The sequence below is a fragment of the Abramis brama genome (genome assembly GCF_963993115.1).
Source record: "Abramis brama genome assembly, chromosome: 9".
NCBI classification, from domain to species: Eukaryota; Metazoa; Chordata; class Actinopteri; order Cypriniformes; family Leuciscidae; genus Abramis; species Abramis brama.
This window is the reverse complement of record NC_139971.1, coordinates 40,933,461-40,953,552: the sequence shown is the minus strand read 5'-3', so window position 1 is coordinate 40,953,552 and position 20,092 is coordinate 40,933,461. Positions and strand designations below refer to the sequence as shown.

At 37.8% G+C, this 20,092-nt stretch overlaps 2 protein-coding genes across 4 annotated transcripts in view; both read right to left on the bottom strand.

The window, feature by feature from the left end:
* Positions 1-9,717: 9,717 nt before the first annotated feature.
* On the bottom strand, positions 9,718-14,819 carry c18h3orf33 (c18h3orf33 homolog (H. sapiens); the record flags this gene model as incomplete). 2 transcript variants are annotated; one of them, XM_084125258.1, is made up of 5 exons in its annotated part: positions 14,682-14,819; positions 14,437-14,496; positions 13,131-13,284; positions 11,431-11,594; positions 9,718-9,990 (listed from the first exon to the last, which is right to left on the bottom strand). In XM_084125258.1, exons 1-5 carry the CDS (start codon positions 14,787-14,789, stop codon positions 9,718-9,720), a joined length of 759 nt encoding a protein of 252 aa, XP_083981384.1. In that variant the 5' UTR covers positions 14,790-14,819. The 2 variants fall into 2 exon arrangements, with proteins under 2 accessions (XP_083981384.1, XP_083981385.1); XM_084125259.1 differs by having other exon boundaries at positions 11,431-11,591; positions 14,682-14,817.
* A 130-nt stretch (positions 14,820-14,949) lies between these two features.
* The window catches only part of slc33a1 (solute carrier family 33 member 1), a 9,002-nt gene continuing 3,859 nt past the window's right edge, over positions 14,950-20,092 (bottom strand). Inside the window, exons 4-7 of one of the 2 annotated variants that reach the window (XM_084124104.1) lie at positions 19,288-19,472; positions 17,981-18,098; positions 16,801-17,016; positions 14,950-16,728 (exon numbers count right to left, since the gene is read on the bottom strand). In XM_084124104.1, the coding sequence (XP_083980230.1) occupies positions 16,561-16,728; positions 16,801-17,016; positions 17,981-18,098; positions 19,288-19,472 (687 nt within the window). In that variant the 3' untranslated portion in view covers positions 14,950-16,560. The remainder of the gene's footprint in view (positions 16,729-16,800; positions 17,017-17,980; positions 18,099-19,287; positions 19,473-20,092) is intronic. The other variant, XM_084124105.1, reaches the window with a different exon arrangement.

Sequence of the window (20,092 nt, the reverse complement as noted above, 5' to 3'; positions counted from 1 at the left end):
TTTGCAAAAAAATGGCAACTGCTGCATCTGTGTAGATGAGAGAAGCAAAGTGTATGCGCGTTGTACACATGCTACATTATGGCCAAGCATGCGCCCTTAAAATAGCATCTGAATAATGTGCTACTGACTTTAGACTAGGTTTTTCCTGGTCTGTGGCGGAATTGTTTTCTGGAACTGCAAAATAGCACCAGGGAACGTTTGCGCCGGAACACGCCTCCTCTTTTCACTGAACCGCCCCGGGAGCGCAAGTTCATTCCCTAATTTACCGACGTGCGTCTGTGGAGGGAAAAGTCCGCTGTGCGTCGGGTACAAAATAGGAATGATACATGCGTCGGTGTACTAAGTCAATTGCGCTGGGTGCAAGATAGGGCCCTATAAGTGGACCTCAAAGAACATTATACATTTTTTTTAAATGCAGTTCATGACCCCTTTGAGTCTGCATCCATTGTGATTCTTGTATGTGAGTAATTATAATAGAAAAGAGGGGTCATTAATAAATCAGTGAGTATGAGAGGGTTTAAGCACAGGGGATTGGGGTGACAGCACTTTAAATAGATGTAACTGTGGGGGTAGAGTTTGACCCCGTGACCCCACACCCCTTCTGACTGTAAAGCAAGACACTTTCCCCCTCTTCACAACCCTCCCTTATCCTGCAGAAAGAGTGGACAGCCTCTCTCACTCTCCCTATCAATCCAGCTAAACTACTGACTCATGTTTCTGCATTATCATCGCTATCTGAAAGTTTGTTTCACTCATAAAAAGGTTTCCAACAGACAGTGCTGTTCTCTGAATCAGACATCTTCGAGACCATCACAATATTGGTATGTAGATCTCTTCGATCTTTTGTATTCAGTGCCCACTTTTCTGAACCACTCGCCCTACCCTCCCACTTACACCCTCCCACGACTCCATCTATTATGCACTGAATTCCCAGAAAGTCTTCTACATGATTATAATCACGAATAAACAATAAAGCTAGAATAGAGAAAGACTTGGATATGAATGATTGTTATGAATGATTTTTTAACATGGGAAAACATCAAGCATGTTAACCATTTTACATTTTCTGTTGCGTTTTTTGCAAATTTGTGACATTTCATTAAATGCATACTAGATCATTTCATTTCGATAAATTCTTACATTTATGCACTTGGATTTTTGCATTTCTATGGCAATGTTATTAATATGACAAATTGATTCTGTGTAATTTGAGTCATCAATAGACAAAACCACAGTACAACAAGTAATAGTCGTTATGCATATGTCTTAATAAACTTACTGTTGATTTAGTGGACATTAGTTATTTAGCTCTGTGCTAGCTATACATTAAATTGTATTGTGTGCTTTTGGTTTATTTTCCAATTATTCTTTCACTATTAAGACATTACCATTAAAGGATTAGTTCACTTTCAAAAAAATTTTGCTGATAATTTCCTCACCCCGATGTCATCCAAGATATCCATGTCTTTCTTTCTTCAGTCGTATAGAAATGAAGGTTTTTGAGGAAAACATTCCAGGATTTTTCTACACAGAATGGACTTCAATGGCAACCAACTATCCCAATGTTCAAAGAAGGTTCAAATGTCCGTCTCAATGCAGCTTCAAAGTCTCGACACGATCCCATTCGAGAAATAAGAATCTTATCCAGCGAAACGATCGTCATTTTCTAAAAAAAATCAATATATATATATACTTTTTAACCACAAATGCCCATCTTGTACCATCTCTGAGATGAGGCATGTATTATGTCATCATGTTGGAAAGGTCACGAAAAAAATAAAACTAATAATAATAATAAATTAAAACAAAGATGTCGGATGATTTTGAAGTTGGAGGAGAAAATGAGATGGAGTTTTTCGCCCTTTCCAACCTTTTTTGAACCGGATACACAGACAAATAACTTAGATAGATGACGTGACGTGTGACCTTTCCAACGTGATTACGTAATAAGTGGCACATCTCAGAGATGGTACAAGATGGGCATTTGTGGTTAAAAAGTATATATATATATATTTATTTATTTTTTTATAGAAAATGACCGATCGTTTCGCTGGATAAGACTCTTATTTCTCGACTGGGATCGTGTCGAGACTTTGAAGCTGCATTGAGACGGACATTTGAACCTTCTTTGAACATTGGGATAATTGGTTGCCATTGAAGTCCATTCTGTGTAGAAAAATCCTGGAATGTTTTCCTCAAAATCCTTAATTTCTTTTCGACTGAAGAAAGAAAGACATGGATATCTTGGATGACATCGGGGTGAGTAAATTATCAGCAAATTTAACTAATCCTTTAATAATTATTCATCCAAAATATTATGAAATGAATGCTTAAAAACAAAGTTCTGTTATGAAAATCTAGATGGTGCAGACTGATGTGTTCAATCAATCACATCATATAGGGCACAGCTGATTGGTTCCTGCTGTATCAGTAGCCAATGAGCTTGCTGCTCAACAAAGCAGCGTTTGCTGTAGGAGCGTTTGGTCAGCGTTTGCTGTAGGAGTTGCAGCGCACTTTCAGGAACTCAGAAACCCTCCTCCTTCCCCAGCTCCTCCTGTATAAACCAGCAATGGGTAATTCATGTACGCTACTGTGCAGCATCAGCATGTCTTGCTCACAGCAGCGTGTCTGTGTGTGTATTGGCAGTAGCAAGTCACGTACATGTTCAGAAATAACCAACAGAAGCAGATCTATTCCACCAAGACCAAACATATCAACATTGCCATATGTGGAGCTCTCCAAAAATGTGTTTACTAGTCGTAATTATGAATTCTACAAAGACATGAGCACTTTTAATGTCGGAATCAAGTAATTACTGTAATTTCAACTCAACACTGTGTGAATGCACCTTTACTTCAAGTATGCATAGACTGGAAATAGATGATATATAAATTCTTCTGAAGGTAATCATAGGGAGTGCCCGCCTAAAGAAAAGTTAGGTTAGTTGGTTAGTCGAAAGTAGACTTAAAAAGCTTAATGAATGCACTAAAACGTTCACGGCTTTGGCTGATCTACAGTAGGAGTGGCAGGCACATTTACTATGACCCACAACTATAGTGACAGACACTGGGATCCGTTTCAAGGCCAACTTCACTGAAGCCGTACTGAGAACACAAAGAATACAGTTAACATGTCTTGTCTTCTGTTCCCGGAGAATAAAGGATAAATAATTAATCTGGTCTCCGCTTCCACACAGAAGCTTGTTTGCCAGCCCCACGCTACACCCGAGCAGGGGAGAAAATGATACGCTGTGCTTGGAAAACACTGGAGTCATTTTACCCCACGCGTTCCAATACACAGAAATATGCATAGACTTTGAATAGGAGCTCTTTTGCAGTGACAAATACAAGACTGTCTCGCTTGCAAAGCCTAACCTTTCCCAAGTGTGTGTCGTCTGACATTTATTTCGCTATAATGTGATTCTCCATGTGGGGGCGTCTTGAAGAGCCAAACACAGGTCATGTAAACATGCAGGTAATATAACAGTGTGTTATGAATATATGATAAATCTATTTGCTATTCAAGCTAAATCAGTACTGTAGAGATATCAAATGGGTTATGGGTTGAACCTCGAGGGATTGGGCTCCATTTCAAAGCTGGCAGATTTAGAGACAAAGATGGCACACATAATCATTCTAGGCACATATTTATCTGGTTAAGTCTATGAAAAATATTTGGATTTGTGGAAATGTTGAACATGACATGAGTAACAGTGATTGTTAAGGATTCAGGGAACAGCACACACCGAGATAAATTTACCAGCCTACAAAGTCAGCCTACAAGTCGCTCTGTCAACATGTGTTTGACTGTGTTTTTGACTTACTATACTTACCCACTGAACATAGAGCAGTCACCTCTGTACAAATGACCGAATTCTCCAAATGCCCTCCATTTGCTTTTTTATGCCACCGTTGGATAAGTGATGCATTTATAATATCATGTAATTTCAACTATCTGCCAAACTCTACACCATATAGACTATGTGACTAATAAATGAACTATATGTGACTAATAAATGTTGTGTGTGTGTGTGTGTGTGTGTGTGTGTGTGCCATACTGACCCTAACCCTAACCCACACATACACATAGGTTACACTTTATTTAAGGTGTCTTTGTTACACTGTAATTTTACAAGTACTGACATGTACTTTTGGTTAGGAATAGGGTTTGGTTTTGTTAAGAGAGATGCATATAATTATGCTTGATTTATATATAATATATATAATTATTAAAACTCAGCCCGAGTTAAAAGACAATTGTAGCAGCGTAGTCACTGCCACTGTTAAATAAAAATGTAATTTTTCTAGTAAGCAATTCCGAAAAGTGAAACTTCTTCGCCTGGATCCGTTCAAACGTGCACCTGCTCTCAACAAAGAACGAGACAAATCACTTACTTCAGTTCCTGACTCAAGAGTTTGATATAATTCCGCTTTGGGTAAAAAGTCAGCCTTGACTCTTTTCATGTAGGCTAAACATCGTGCATGTACTTTCCTCTACACACGCGTCTCCAGGCTTCTCCTTCCCATGTAAAGCAGTGTTTACTGTGTGTTAACTGTAAGTCTCCGCTCTCATTCAAAAGCTCGGGACTGACCGGAGTCAACAGGAGCGGCCGCAAAAACAGGCGCGGATTCCGAGGAACGGACTGATAACGACCGACCGAAATCGGTTAGTAGTAATAATAACTCGTTTGATTTCAACATCAAAACTCAGACGTTGAGAAATTACACGTGGACTTTGAAAGGTGTTTGAAAAGTCAAGTAATTTTAAAAACTTTATTTATATTGCACAATTAAAACAACACAAGTTGACCAATGTGCTTTACAATGTCACACAGAAAAAAAGAAGAGAAAAAAATGATCACACAGTAGACCTACTTACATGCATAATTACACTGTAACATGGACACCTTAAAATAAACAAATAACAAAAAATGTTAGGCTACTTTAAATTGATACTTGTTACGGAAAAAAAAGTTAAAATAAAATAGTAAAAAAATGTTTGTGTAATTAATAATATAAACAGTCATGTATATAAACGCATGTGTTAAAAGTATTTATTCATTATTTTATTCAGTTATTATAGTAGGTAACACTGTTTTAAGGTGTCAGTGTTACAGTGTAATTATGCATTTAAGTACTGTGTAATAATAATTCATAATTCATAATTAATTAACATATAGGGTTTGGTTTAGGGTTAGTTGTGTGTAATTATGTATAATTTAGTTATTACTACAGTAACTATGTAACTAGGACACTAAGTGGGTTACACTTTATTTTAAGGTGTTATTGTTACAGTGTAATTATATATTTAAGTACTGAGTAATATTAAGCAACTACATGTACTTACTATAGGGTTAGGGTAGGGTTAGGATTTGGTTGCATGTAATTATGCATAATTTACTGTTATTACTATGGTAAGTACATGTAACATAACAAGGACACTGTAAAATAAAGTGTTACCATAAAGTGTTACTTCATGTTTTTAAAGAAAGCTTTTATTTTTGTTCATTTTAACCAAACCTAACATGAGAGAGACGTAAAATCATTTGAGGAGCTCAAAATTCCAAGCGTAGAATTTGATACAATGAGGAGAGAGGAGTTCTGTTCTCTTCTGTCCTCTCTCCCGTGAACACAAAGGGCATATTTTCCTGTCACACATCTCTCATCCATCGCTCCTTCCACAGTTTCCACAGGTTTTTCCTGTGTGACCGCCCATGTGCTGAGTCCCGGTTCAAAGTCTGCCAGACTCAGACCCAATGCACCTTACAATTCAAACCGTCTGTCCAATTACAGTCCAGCATCTCTGCCACAGTCACAAGGGACATTTGCACAAAAAAGAGTGAAAGGAGGGGGCAGGACACCCCTCCCTCCCCCTGTGCCCATTAGAATAGATAGACTATTGCCATTGAGAACTAGGAGAAAAACAAAACCCTACCAGAGGACCTGCGCTCGCACTGCTGAGGGCCATTAGAGGTTAGTTAAGCTCAGACTAACCAGCCTGAGACTATTCGCTGTTATTAGCGGAGACTGTTGTTTGTTTGCTCGTCTTCTTCATTTGGAAGAGAAAATGAAACCACCAGGAATCACTTAGAGACAACAGTAATACAACATAAGGACACTAACTAATTTAATTGGTACATGCAGAACTAATATATTCACTATAAAAATTATGTTGGCATCTTGAATATAATGTTTAAGCTTGAAATATTTTTTATTCATATATATATATATATATAATATATATATATATACATATATACAGTATATCGATTAATTGTGATTTATCACATCCAGCATATACACTACCGTTCACAAGTTTGGGGTCAGTAAGAATTTTTATTTTTTTGGAAAGAAATTAAAGAAATTAAAACTTTTATTCATCAAGGACACATTAAATTGATCAAAAATTGGCAGTAAAGACATTTATAATGTTACAAAAGATTCTATTTCAGATAAATTATGTTCTTTTGAACTTTCATCAAAGAATCCTGAAAAATAAAATGTATGGCGGTTTCACAGAAATATGAACTGTTTTCAACATTGATAATAATCAGAAATGTTTCTTGAGCAGCAAATCATCATATAAGAATGATTTCTGGAGGATCATGTGACACTGAAGACTGGAGTAATGATGCTGAAAATTCAGCTTTGACCACAGGAATAAATTACACTTCACTATATATTCACATAGAAAACAGCTGATTTACATTGGAATAATATTTCACAATTTTTACTGTATTTTTAATCAAATAAACGCAGCTTTGCTGAGCAGAAGAGACTCTTTTAGAAACATTAAAAATCTTAGCAACCCCAAACTTGTAAACAACAGTGTACATATATATAAATATACACATATATGTACACACACACGCAAGCACGCACACACACACGTGTATACATATGTGTACATGTATATACATAAACACAAAGAAATGCACATACATTATATAAACACAAACTTTTATGTTAGATGCAATTAAGTGATATGACAACACTAATACAGTGTGTATATACAGTGAGGAAAATAAGTATTTGAACACCCTGCTATTTTGCAAGTTCTCCCACTTGGAAATCATGGAGGGGTCTGAAATTGTCATCGTAGGTGCATGTCCACTGTGAGAGACATAATCTAAAAAAAAAAAATCCAGAAATCACAATATATGATTTTTAACTATTTATTTGTATGATACAGCTGCAAATAAGTATTTGAACACCTGTATATCAGCTAGAATTCTGACCCTCAAAGACCTGTTAGTCTGCCTTTAAAATGTCCACCTCCACTCCATTTATTATCCTAAATTAGATGCACCTGTTTGAGGTCGTTAGCTGCATAAAGACACCTGTCCACCCCATACAATCAGTAAGAATCCAACTACTAACATGGCCAAGACCAAAGAGCTGTCCAAAGACACTAGAGACAAAATTGTACACCTCCACAAGGCTGGAAAGGGCTACGGGGAAATTGCCAAGCAGCTTGGTGAAAAAAGGTCCACTGTTGGAGCAATCATTAGAAAATGGAAGAAGCTAAACATGACTGTCAATCTCCCTCGGACTGGGGCTCCATGCAAGATCTCACCTCGTGGGGTCTCAATGATCCTAAGAAAGGTGAGAAATCAGCCCAGAACTACACGGGAGGAGCTGGTCAATGACCTGAAAAGAGCTGGGACCACCGTTTCCAAGGTTACTGTTGGTAATACACTAAGACGTCATGGTTTGAAATCATGCATGGCACGGAAGGTTCCCCTGCTTAAACCAGCACATGTCAAGGCCCGTCTTAAGTTTGCCAATGACCATTTGGATGATCCAGAGGAGTCTTGGGAGAAAGTCATGTGGTCAGATGAGACCAAAATAGAACTTTTTGGTCATAATTCCACTAAACGTGTTTGGAGGAAGAAGAATGATGAGTACCATCCCAAGAACACCATCCCTACTGTGAAGCATGGGGGTGGTAGCATCATGCTTTGGGGGTGTTTTTCTGCACATGGGACAGGGCGACTGCACTGTATTAAGGAGAGGATGACCGGGGCCATGTATTGCGAGATTTTGGGGAACAACCTCCTTCCCTCAGTTAGAGCATTGAAGATGGGTCGAGGCTGGGTCTTCCAACATGACAATGACCCGAAGCACACAGCCAGGATAACCAAGGAGTGGCTCTGTAAGAAGCATATCAAGGTTCTGGCGTGGCCTAGCCAGTCTCCAGACCTAAACCCAATAGAGAATCTTTGGAGGGAGCTCAAACTCCGTGTTTCTCAGCGACAGCCCAGAAACCTGACTGATCTAGAGAAGATCTGTGTGGAGGAGTGGGCCAAAATCCCTCCTGCAGTGTGTGCAAACCTGGTGAAAAACTACAGGAAACGTTTGACCTCTGTAATTGCAAACAAAGGCTACTGTACCAAATATTAACATTGATTTTCTCAGGTGTTCAAATACTTATTTGCAGCTGTATCATACAAATAAATAGTTAAAAAATCATACATTGTGATTTCTGGATTTTTTTTTTAGATTATGTCTCTCACAGTGGACATGCACCTACGATGACAATTTCAGACCCCTCCATGATTTCTAAGTGGGAGAACTTGCAAAATAGCAGGGTGTTCAAATACTTATTTTCCTCACTGTATATATATATGTGTATGTATATATATATGTATATGTATATGTATATATGTATATGTATATGTATATGTATATATGTATATGTATATATGTATATGTATATATGTATATGTATATGTATATGTGTATATGTGTATGTGTATATGTGTATGTGTATATGTGTATGTGTATATGTATATGTGTATATGTATATGTGTATATATATATATATATAGGACTTTTTACAATAGATTGTTTCAAAGCAGCTTCACATTAATAAACAGGAAAATAACAGTGTTAAAGTTGTAAAATTCATCAATTATTAAACAAATTGGATTTCAGCTTCAAAGCAGCTCTACACAAGATAAATGTCATTATTCGGCTCAATGTTGCTTTTAAGTCAGTTCAATAACAGTGTCACTGTTGCAAAGTTCATTAAATATGAATCATTTCTGCTATAAGCAGCTGTACAGAAGACAATGGTGGCATTATTCAGCTCAATTCGATAACAGAGTCGATGTTGCGAAGTCAGTGTCATTATTCAGCTCAGACTTGTTCTTATCTAATAGTGTCAGTGCTTTGACACCCCCAAACTGGACACAATTCAAGCACCTTATGTTCCTCTTCTAGTCTTCTCGTCCGAGTGTGAAGGCCTTTAGGACCCTGAGGAGGACGAACCCCTCGTGTTTCTATAGTAATGGGGATCCCTCCTCCTCCTCATTGTCTCATCTTAGACCCCCACTGCCATGTCATCGTGACAAAGCACTCCCCCAACTCCCCAGGGAAACAGAAAACCCGAGATGTCTGTGGGATAGGGATTTATGGGAGGAGGGAAGAGTACAAAGGCTTTCCGGTTGTCAGGAATATTATGACGGGGTACAACGCTACAGCATGAATAATGTGATGGATTATTCAACACCGCAAACATCACGGATGGAGTTAAGAGTCTTCATGTTGGGTAAATAAGGACATGTGTGAAGAAACACAGGTCAAAGTAATAACAAGCAGAAAACACATGGACATTTCTCACATGAGAGTTTAATTGTGATGCTTCCCTTAGGATAAATATTGTATAAAATACTTCAAACCAAACATCCTTGCATGATGCATAACCTTGAATATATCACTTCTCTTTAGCACTTGATGTCCATTTGAAGAGTTTCTTAACTGAGACGAGCAGCATGTTGTTCCTCAAGACATCAGAAACTCTCTCCCAGCGACTGTCTTCCTTCCACAGGCCTTTCCCTTTCTTCTCCGCTTTCCTCTCGGCCCTCATCAAGCGCTTGTAGAGACTCCAGGAGATCCGAGAGTGAGGATCCAGACCCACAAGAGGAGAAGTCCTCGCCAAACCATGCCTCAGAAGTTCCTCATTCACACACGTGTTAAAGAGTGAGCCCTAGAAGGAAAGCACAGGATGACTAATAACATCACAAATGTAACGTTTAGATTATATATTTAATCATTTATATCATTTATTCAATACTTTATTTTATTACAAGGTTCCCCACATTTAATGTTCATTCATTTTCCCATGTTTTTCAAATTTTCTAGAATTTAAAGGGGTGGTTGATTATGATTTCACTTTTCTAACTTTAGTTAGTGTGTAATGTTGCTGTTTGAGCATAAACAACATCTGCAAAGTTACAACGCTCAAAGTTCAAAGCAAAGGGAGATATTTGCTTTTAAAGAAAATCGCTTTTTAAGGACTACAACAAACGGCTGGTAGAGACTACACAATATTCTTCCCGGGTTAGTGACATCACCAACCCTAGAATTTACATAAACCCCGCCCCCGGAACACGATTATCATGACAGAATATGCTAATCAATGACTAGAAGATAACTACACATCAGCTACATAAATTCACCAACTAACCATTCAGAAATGTCCTGTTGCTTCTACATGTTGTCACTTCTTCTAGAGTCTCTCCATCTTTGTCTGAATCCGGTTTGAACATAAAAGGCTAAACGTTTTTGAAATGTTCAGGACACAAGCTGTTGAAGCTCCGCCCCCTGTGCCGGGAGCAGCAGCTCATTTGCATTTAAAGGAACAGACGCAAAACGGTGTGTTTTTGCTCACCCTTTAAAAAGTGACAATTTTAACATGCTATATAAAAATATCTGTGGGGTATTTTGAGCTAAAACTTCACATACACACTCTGGGGACATCAGAGACTTATTTTACATCTTGTGAAAAGGGCATTATACCATCCCTTTAACCCTCTGGTGTTCTTCGGTCACTTTTGACAAAAAAAAAAAGTTTTGTTTTTTTAGAAATTTTTACTTCATTGGAATGGTACAAAACGTGGTAAAGGTATTGGCACTTGCTATGTGAACACACACACACACAAAAATCATGGCCATGGCTCAAAAAGGTTAAATGGACATTAAAAAAAAATAGTCACACTTGTACTTCTCGTGGTCAAAAATGAATTTCATCAAGTGGAAACTTTTGGTACTGCGCATAAAACTAAATCTTTACTGAAAGCACCCACTGTCTTTAAATAACCTGGATATGTATGATAGTCTAATTATAACATTGTTAAAAGTGTAAAATTTCTACACCAGGAAAAGTAATGCAAATGAATAAAATCAATAATATTCTATTTTTCTAAATCACGCCAAGCTCTAAAACATTTGATTAAAGTTTGAGAAAAAAACATTTATCTAGCAAATAATAATGGGGATTTTAAATATTGTTGTGTACAGTTGGGCCTGGCAGTCAAAAAGACTGAAAACCACTGCTGTTTTTAAGGCATTAAAGCCTCTCGTTTGTCAAGCTGAGAACTTTCCTGGTGGCATCTGACTGTGCGCTAATCTGGAAACTCTCACTCACCCTGTTAACTGACACTAGGCAGTGTAGGCTCTGGTTCTGCCGAGCGATCAGCCGGAGCCACAGCGTCTCTGCTGGCTTCAGCTGTTGAGCGATCCAGTCGTGCCCTTCCGAGGTCATCTCCACTCCGGCCAGACGGACGTCCAGGACGCTCACGGGTTGACCTGCTGAAGTCAGGAGGAGTCGTCACAACCGCTCGATCAACAAGACTCGGTAACACTTTATTTTACAGTGTCCTTGTTACATTATGTTACATACTTACCATAGTAATAACAGTAAATTATGCATAATTACATGCAACTAACCCTCAACCAAATCCTAACCCTACCCTAACCCTATAGTAAGTACATGTAGTTGCATAATATTACTCAGTACTTAAATATAAAATTACTCTGTAACAACGACACCTTAAAATAAAGTGTAACCAAAGACTCAAAGTGCTTTTTCAATGGGAACATAGTTTACGGAGCCACTATAAAGCAGTGAGTCTTCTAAAGGATTTAAAGTCCCTCTGTGGTGAAAATCAAGCTTTTAATGTTGTTTATATGTCTATGTGGTGTTTTTAATATGCTTTAAGACAAACCATGTGTAAATTCATAAGTCAACAGCATTGCTGAGTATTTTCTCCTTAAAACTGCAGTGAACCAAAGACAGTCTCAAAAACACGCTTTGAAATCGCTGGTGTTTCTGACGTCACAAACTACCTTGTAACCAATCAGATCAACGTGTGATCGTCAACCAGTGGATCTCTGAGCTGAGTGAGTGAGTGAGTGGAGGCGGGGCTAATTTGCATATTCATAGAAGCGCGCATTCTAAATGAGGCAAGGGTGTCGAGTTACATTATAGCCTTTTAAGGCATGACGATATTTTTTCAAGGAAAAAACGCTTAAATATGTCATTTTGGTGATCAAATATGAGTTTTAAGGGATAAAATAATTGACTACAGGGAGACTTTAAGGAAAGGCTCTTTGAGGTCTGAGGGGACCGTTATGTGAGCAAGAACACTATGATGCTTTCCTGATATGAGTATCAGTCTCTGAGGTATACAGGAGAAAGCTAGACACGTCCATATGGCGCAAGCACCACGAGGTCAAGCTTAACACGGCCATCTGTGAATCACAGTGACATTGACACATATAATCCCTTTATCCAACTAGTGTAGTGTTAGAAAAGGCACATTTAGATCACATCTAAACTCATTTTGAAGGCATGGCTGGTGCATAATTGAATTACACTGACTGCCTCCCTTCACTAACTGGTTTACTTCGCAAAGACTGAAATATGATCTTGTAAATGTGCAAATGTTAATAACCCAGCAGCAATTTGATTCAGTTCTGAAACAAAATGAATCTGCATTTTGCAAGATGTGGAGTGAAACATCAGGACGACGGGAGAGAAGAATCGTTTATGCTTCACTGACTGAAGTTAAAAGACTAATAAGTTAAATGGGCTTTGATCCAACTTCTACAAGCACTGCAACAGCAGCGAAAACACAAAAACTTCTCTACGTTTTCCGACACAGCAGGAGACACACAATTATGAAAACTGTGTCTAAGAGAAATGTGCTTTTAAAGATTGAGTCATAATTGAGAGCAGCTGTTCAGATGAACGCGGTGGTCCCTGTGACAGCTGTACAATAAATGTGCAGGCCTACTGATAAAACATTTAATTAAAGTGAGTGAGGGGGTCATGTGCGTCCGTACGTTTAGTAAGCAGACGACTGAGCAAAGGGACATAAATTGGAAGGTGTTCCACTTCAAGCCCGTTCTCTGTGATATTTCTCAGTCTTCCTCGGATGCTGATGTTCCTCTCAATGAACCGAGCTGGAATATCAGTGGCAGAGCCGAATTTTGTAATCTGCAGAACACACACGGGAAAATAAAACATGGATATCATTCCAGGACATCGGGAGCCTCTGCTGGTGAATGCCATAACTACATCAGCACACTGACGGATGGCATGTTTTCCCCATTAACAACTATTTAAAAGTAGCTGTTTTTTAATATCAGAAAAATAATTTACCAATTACCTGACAGAAACTAGTAAACCAGTCGATCTCTGTATGCTCTCAAACTACTGAAAGTCCCCCTGTGGTGAAAATCCAGCTTTTAATGTTGTTTATGTCTATGTGGTGTTTTTAATATGCTTTAAGACAAACCATGTGTAAATTCATAAATATGCTGAGTATTTTCTCCTTAAAACTGCAGTGAACCAAAGACACGATTGGAAAAACACGGTTTGAAATCGCTGGTGTTTCTGACGTCACAAACTACCTTGTAACCAATCAGATCAACGTGTGATCGTCAACCAGTGGATCTCTGAGCTGAGTGAGTGAGTGAGTGGAGGCGGGGCTCATTTGCATATTCATAGAACCGCGTATACTAAATGAAGCAAGGGTGTCAAGTTACATTCAAGCTATTTTAAGCCATGAAGATTTTTTTTCTTCAAGGAAAAAACATTATTTTGGTGATCAAAGATTAGTTTTAGGGATACAATAATTTACTACAGGGGGACTTGAAAACATAATTGTTTTATGCTGTTCACAAGTTCATGGGATTTTAGTTCTTTCCCTCACTAAAGCCGTTAAGTACACAGTCTTGTCTTTTTATCTGATTTTCAGAATCTTTTTTTTTTGTTGCTTTAAATGTGTTGTGAAAAACTGCAGACTTGGCAAGCTTGGTCATGACATATAAAACTTCTGTCTGTGAGAGCCGTATGCCAGACAGCAGAAAATGTAGTGTTATAAATATACATAATTAAAAATAAATAAATAACGATAATAAATTATATATTTTCCACGCGTGTTAGCCAATCAGTACAACGGGAGTCGACGCTCTGCCAACCTCAACCAATAGCGTGAGTTTGGGGCGTGGCTACTATGTGTTTGTTTACAGATAATACCAAACACAAAACCAGAACGCATTAGTGCAGTGCACTTAGTACAGTATACTCGAGCACACAGAGACCATTGGCATTAGCGTGAAAGAAAAGCTCTGTTTGTGCATTTACCAGCCTGATGCTCCTCGCTATGATGAGAAGACCCGCGATGCCAAGACATGTGCTGATGTTCTGTTGGGGAACACGCCATTCAATATACGCAAGTCACAAGATTGAACAATATAACATTGTGTCCTCCATTAGCAGCTTGCATATATAGCTTGTGGTTCACAAACTCAGTATCTCGATACTTGGGCATATGTCTGCACTATTAAAATGAAACCAGATGGCATATTGATGTCAGATATGCTACTTACCCGGATAATAGTTAAGTTATCGTCAGCAAACTGTGATATATGAGCAATGACATTTTTGGAGGGTTTATCATCCTCGTTCATGTCTGCAGTCTCTGAACCTGACGGCATGTTGTTTATAGAGGAAGAACTACAAAATAAAGCCCCGCCCACTGTTAAAGGGTAGCAGCTAGGCCAAAATAGACAAACGCGTTTTTATTTCACACACATACAGAACTTCTGTATGGCGAAAGCTTAAAAACAACTGGACCAAATCTTCATTTTATTTGTTTGTATTTGAGAAATGCCTTTATTGTATTTTATTTATGTATTTTTTTACATACTTTGGGAATGTTGATAAAAACGTTCCTTGAAACAGTTTACAAGTATTTACAACAGTCCAAAACCACTTCAAATACCCTCTCTCCTCATTATATGACCTTAAACAACTGAAAGAGGATATTTAATGAGCGTTACAAAAATAAAGGAAATGATTATCGGTACAGTACAGTATTTTAAAGGGATGCTTTACTCAAAAATGAAAATTTTGTCATTCAGGCCATGTTGTTTCAAACTTCTGACTTTCTATTTCCGTGGGACACCAGTCAGGTTTGGGGGAAAAGCATGAAGATGAGTGAATAATGACAGAATTGTAATTTTTGGGTGAACGCTCTTCATAAATTTCCCCAAGTTATCGAGAAGCAACTTGTAATAAAAGTGCTGATGATTGTATAAATATCCACGTCAATCAATGACAGATTTTATTCCATATTTTCCGCTTCACTGCTGAAATATCTAACTAAAATCAACTAAAAACTGGAACGTTCATTTACACGACAACAGCTTTTTGGGGGCCTAAAACGCAAACTTTTGAAATCGGGTTTCAAAGTGCAAGTTTTTAATACGATTAAGTAATTAAGTAAACTACAAAAACTTAAAAATGTGGTAAATTTAACATCATGCGCATGCTTATTAGTGCATGTGTCTCGGTCTGTGAGATTTTGATAATGCTGTCATCTGTACGTCAAAAACTCAAAGGAAATATTTTCCCGTTTTTAGTGCATCGTTGCCGTGTAAACACACCCTAAATAATTTATAGAAAATCTAATGATTAATTGTGTTGCCATGGATTTTGTCAGAGCTAACAAAAAATTGTTGTCCCAAAAGACACAGCTGGTTTCAGAAACAGAAAGTTCAGTCACAGACTTTTAAACTGAAACATTAAAAGCACTGGCCATAAAAATACACTGAAAAGGACCAAACAAAAAAAGTTTTGAGAGAAGTGTGAGAGAAGAGTTTTTTTTCCCCTGGCCTTGCTAAAGTCAATGATTTATAAACATAACAGAACACAGTTAACTTAACATAAACATTTCCATCTCTGTAACCAATTTCAGTAGGACTGCAACCAGTAACATTAACAACTGGGTGAAAAAATATTAGGATTTCACCTGAAGTGCTCAATTAGAGTCAATTCTTTTGGAGAAAAAAACCACAAAAAGCTGAAATGTGCATGTAGCAACTGCTTCAACATTCATATATGATATCAGAAGACAAGTTTTTCTGTTGTTGTTGTTGAAAAAACAGAAATGCACAAGGCACAGGACCTCAAGCATTTGAGAGACAAATGCTTGATTAAATAGGCAACCGAGCAGTGAATGTCATGCTGTTACTGTCATGTATTGTGTATCTGTTCTACATCTTAAATTTGAAATTAAAACTCTGATTTTTGTGCATAATGGAATGCATATGCAGCTAATAATTTAATAGTACAGTATATTCATCTATTTCAGTCCTCAAAGAGTGTAAAGCCGGTCTACAGGCCTGCTGTAGTGTGACAAAAATAAGCAGTCGCTCTGAGAGGAAAAGAGAGAGGCCAGGGCATGACGGAGTCCAGTCGGGACGGTTATTTGGCAGCCCTGCAATGCCACGCAGAGGGACTTTCTTCCTGCAACCGCTTCATTTTCTTTCCGAAGAAGATCCACCAGCACACACCGATCAGGACACACACCACAGACTCCACATAGTAACCGTCCAATGTCGTCACACACGCGCCGCCCTCTCGGACACAGAGCTGAAGACAAGATAAGAACGGGTTAAAAAGTGCTGCTAAATAGCTAACTCCTGGAAATAGAAAGATACCGACCCCTGCTTCTTCAGCCGATCCGCACGTCTGACCCGGCGCTCCCTGACACTCCTTAAAGGTCAGCGGGTCAACCAGCCATAGAGCGAGAGTGGAGGGCCAGTTCCCTCCGAGATTAGTCACAGTGTTCAGAAGGGTCATGTACGTGCCGCCTATCATTGGGTCACTGACCTTGGCATGAAAGGCCATGCAGGCCACATACATGCTGTACAGCGCCACCTAGTGGAGAAAGACACGCTACAATGAATACAACCCCATTTCATTCTAAACAGTCAATTAATCACTTAAATAATATTACATCATGAAATGGTAGTTACATACCTATATATTTATGCATTTACTTTTTTTTTTAATGTATACTAATATAGAATTATATAGTAAAATATGTAAATAAATGTATGTGTAATTTATCTTGATATGTACACATTAAAAATAACATATTACAGGTTTTCTCTTTATTTCATTTTGTAACATTATTATTATACATATATATAAAAATTTCATTAGTGAATTGTTATATAATTATTATAAATATTAATATGTTTTAATACAATGTTATACAATTATATTATTATTATACATATAAATGCATAATATAAAGATATGTAAATGTATATATGTATTTATTATTTTATATATATTTATTATTGCTTCATTTGAGTTATGTTATTATCATATTATATAATTATAATATAAATACATTTAAAAACAAATATCAAAGTAAAGTGTGTGCAATTTACTTTTGATATATTGTTATTTTATATATATTTATTAAAAATAACATTATATTATAGGTTTTCTCTATTACTTCATTTTGTGAGATGTATATATATATGTAACACTTTACAATAAGGTTTAATTTGTTAACATTAGTTAACATCTATCTATCTATCTATAATAATTTTTATAGAATAACTTTATAAAAGTTATTAATTAAATTAAATTCACATTTATTTGTATAGTGCTTTTCACAATACACATTTCAAAGTAAAGTAAAGTATCTCAGAAATGTACATTTACAAAATCACAGTTAGCTAAAAATGTATTTAAACAATGTAATAATTGAAGGCAGAAACAATGAGCTCATTAAAGTCATGAATACTTGTTTGTTAACAAATGATTATGATATTTAGAAAAATGTAGCATTGGTGCATGTTGATTCATTAAATGCATGTGAACTAACCTGATGCGCTGCGTAGCTCAGCAACACAATGGCATAATAATACAGTGGAAATCCCTGATCCTGCCGAACACTCGGGGTCCACCAGACCAGCAGGGCGTACTCTAGACCAATCAGCAGCCTTCAAGGAACACAAGCCACACGCTTCCTATTACCTCTAATGATCGCTCACACATGTGGCTGTACATCACAGCTCTTAAAGTCAAGAGTCAAGGCATGCGTGTTGTTATTTGTGTTTGAGTGTTTGCAGAGCAAGGCTCCACAGTGCCGATCTGAACTATTACATCCACCCTCTCAGTCAACATCACTCAGATCTACTATCTGTTCCTAGAACTAGACTTAAAAATAGGGGTGATCGTGCTTTTGCGGCTCTAAGTTATGGAATAGCCTATTAGCTTACATCAGATCCGCCCAAACTTTGTCAATTTTTAAATCCACTTTGAAAACGCATCTTTTTTCAAATGCTTTCAATATATCTTAAAGGAACACGCCGACTTTTGGGGACTTTAGCTTATTCACCGTATCCCCCAGAGTTAGATAAGTCCATACATACCCTTCTCATCTCCGTGCGTGCCGTAACTCTGTCTGACGCACCTACCGCTAGCCTAGCTTAGCACAAAGACTGGAGGTAAAGGGCTCCAGCTAGCATACTGCTCCCAATAAGTGACAAAATAATGCCAAGCACTTCTACTTCTGCGGAGTGATTTACTCCAACTCTGAGCGAACTCTCTGCTCCTCATCACGGGGCTTCTCAAGCGCTGTGAGCAAATCACTCCACCCAAGTAGCAGTGCTTCGCCTTCTGAGAATATAGTTCCCAGTATGTATACGGTTAGAAGATGGCTGTGTCTCATGTGACCTTGTTATTTGTACACACTGTGACTTTACAAATCACAACATGTAAATAGGAAAATGTTGGCGATATTTTGTCACTTATTGGGAGCAGTATGCTAGCTGGAGCCATTTATCTCCAGTCTTTGTGCTAAGCTAGGCTAGCGGTGGATGCGTCAGACAGAGTTACGGCACGCACGGAGATGAGAAGGGTGTGTATGGTCTTATCTAACTCTGGGGAATACGGTGAATAAGCTAAAGTCCCTAAAAGTCGGCGTGTTCCTTTAATTCTCATTATTTTTTAAATATTTTACCTCATAGGTTTTCCATTTTATTGTTCTTTATTTTGTTTTACTGTTTTCTGTGTTTTCTATCTTATTGTTTGTTTCCTTGGCTTTTGTAAAGCACTTTGGTCAACACCAGTTGTTTTTAAACGTGCTTTATAAATTAAATTGTACTGAGTTGTGTGGATTGTTAGTACCTGAATGGGAAGGCCTTGTAGAAAATGTCCAGTGGTCGTGGACCAGCGGTGTATTTACTGATAACCAGAGGCAGCAGGATCTGCAGAGGCACCATGGGAACTGCCAGCAGAGCCAGTTGCTCTTTAGGAACCCCGGCTTCCACCAGCTTCAGCCCCGTCACAGCGTCCGCTGCAGAGAAACCCATCTGACAGAAGAGACCAAGAGGGGTCAATGAGATCATCCCTTTCTAGAGTTATATGTGACCCTGGACCGCAAAACCAGTTACATTGTCACATAATCATTTATATATCAACTGAAAGCTGAATAAATAAGCTTTCCATTGGTCGAGATACAACTATTTGAAAATCTGGAACCTGAGGGTGCAAAAAAATCAAAACATTGATAAAATCTCCTTTAAAGTTGTTCATTTATGTTGGCGATTGTGCAGCATTCACTCACAGAAATAAATGTTTTATATATTTACGGTAGGAAATTTACAAAATATCTTTATGGAACATGATCTTTACTAAATATCCTAATGATTTTTGTCATAAAAGAAACATCTAGAATTTTGACCCATACAATGTATTGTTGGCTATTGCCTCAGATATACCCGTGCGACTCGAGACTGGTGACGTGATCCAGGGTCACATATTTTAATGCACTTTGTAGCATTTTTTATTATATTTTTATGAGCCAGTTGAATGGAATCTATCCATCCATCCATCCATCGCTCTCTCTCTCCATCCATCCATCCATCTCTCTCTCTCTCTCTCTCTACAACAATCAAAGCTATCTATCTATTTATCCATCTATCTATACATC